Below are 1,439 nucleotides of genomic sequence, written 5' to 3'. Positions count from 1 at the left end.
CCAAAACGCCTCAAATCACCTCAAAATTGCCCAAATCTCCCTCAGATCACCTCAGAAGATGTCAATTTACCACAGAAAATATGGGAAAAACATCCAAAACGGAGCCAAATCCCCTCAAAAGAGGCCAAATTACTGAAAACAACCCCCAGAAAACCCAAATTGCCTCAGAGCCCCCCGTTTCCCGCAGAAGACCCCAAAATAGCACAAAATGCCCCTGAATTGCCTCAAAACCCCTCAAATCACCCTAAAAGACCCCCACTTTACCTCATAAAACGAAAGGAAAAGCTTCCAAAACGCTTCAAATGACCTCAAAATTGCCCAAATCTCCCTCAGATCACCTTAGAAGATGTCGATTTACCACAGAAAAGAAAAGGAAAACATCCAAAACGGAGCCAAATCCCCTCAAAAGAGGCCAAATTAATAAAAATACCCCTAGAAAACCCCAAATTGCCTCAGAGCCCCCCGTTTCCCGCAGAAGACCCCAAAATAGCACAAAATGCCTCCAAATCACCTCAAAACCCCTCAAATCACCCTAAAAGACCCCCAGTTTACCTCATAAAACAAAAGAAAAAGCTTCCAAAACACCTCAAATTACCTCAAAATTGCCCAAATCTCCCTCAGACCACCTCAGAAGATGTCAATGTACCACAGAAAAAAAGGGGAAAAATATCCAAAACGGAGCCAAATCCCCTCAAAAGAGGCCAAATTACTGAAAACAACCCCCAGAAAAACCCAAATTGCCTCATTTCCCATAGAAGACCCCAAAATAGCACAAAATGCCTCCGAATTGCCTCAAAACCCCTCAAATCTCCCTAAAAGCCCCCCAGYTTACCTCATGAAATGAAAGGAAAACCTTCCAAAACGCCTCAAAACGCCTCAAAATTGCCCAAATCTCCTTCCTTGGGCAGCTCCTCAGAGCGCCAGGCGCCGGCGCCACCGTGAGGCCCCGAGTGCCGCCAAACTGCCCCCAAATCCGCCCCGATCGCCCCCAAAATTGACACCCACACCCCCGGGTGTCCCCCCCACGCACCCCCCRAATAAACACCCGTTTTGGGGGTGTTTTTGTCACCCGCGGAGCAGGACGTGAAGCTGCCGGACGCCTACGAGCGCCTCATCCTCGACGTCTTCTGCGGCAACCAGATGCACTTCGTGCGCAGGTGGGGGGTCCCTGGTGGCTTTTGGGGGCCCCTGGTGGCTTTTGGGGGTCTCAGGCAGTTGTTGGGGCTCCCCGGTGGCTGTTGGAGGTCCTGGGGGTTGTTGGGGGTCCCCAGCAGCTTTTGGGAGTCCTGGGTRGTTGTTGGGGGTCCCGAGGAGGTTCTTGGGGCCCTGGGGTGGTTCTGGGGGTCCCTAGCGGTTGTTGGGTGTCCCAATGGTTTATTGGGGGTCCCAGGGAGTTGTTGGGGGTCCCGGGGGGTTGTGGGTGCCGCGGTGACGCCGTG

The 1,439-nt window shown here is 52.1% G+C and overlaps 1 protein-coding gene across 1 annotated transcript in view; it reads left to right on the top strand.

The window, feature by feature from the left end:
* Positions 1-1,439, top strand: part of G6PD (glucose-6-phosphate dehydrogenase) — a 7,467-nt gene that overhangs the window by 4,191 nt on the left and 1,837 nt on the right. The window contains exon 4 of the mRNA XM_026053271.1: positions 1,081-1,157. Within this exon, the coding sequence (XP_025909056.1) occupies positions 1,081-1,157 (77 nt within the window). The remainder of the gene's footprint in view (positions 1-1,080; positions 1,158-1,439) is intronic.

This window comes from Nothoprocta perdicaria, unplaced genomic scaffold (assembly GCF_003342845.1).
Source record: "Nothoprocta perdicaria isolate Ctin4 unplaced genomic scaffold, notPer1 scaffold_972, whole genome shotgun sequence".
NCBI lineage: Eukaryota > Metazoa > Chordata > Aves > Tinamiformes > Tinamidae > Nothoprocta > Nothoprocta perdicaria.
Note: the sequence above shows the minus strand (reverse complement) of the source record. Positions and strands in the feature narration are given on the sequence as shown.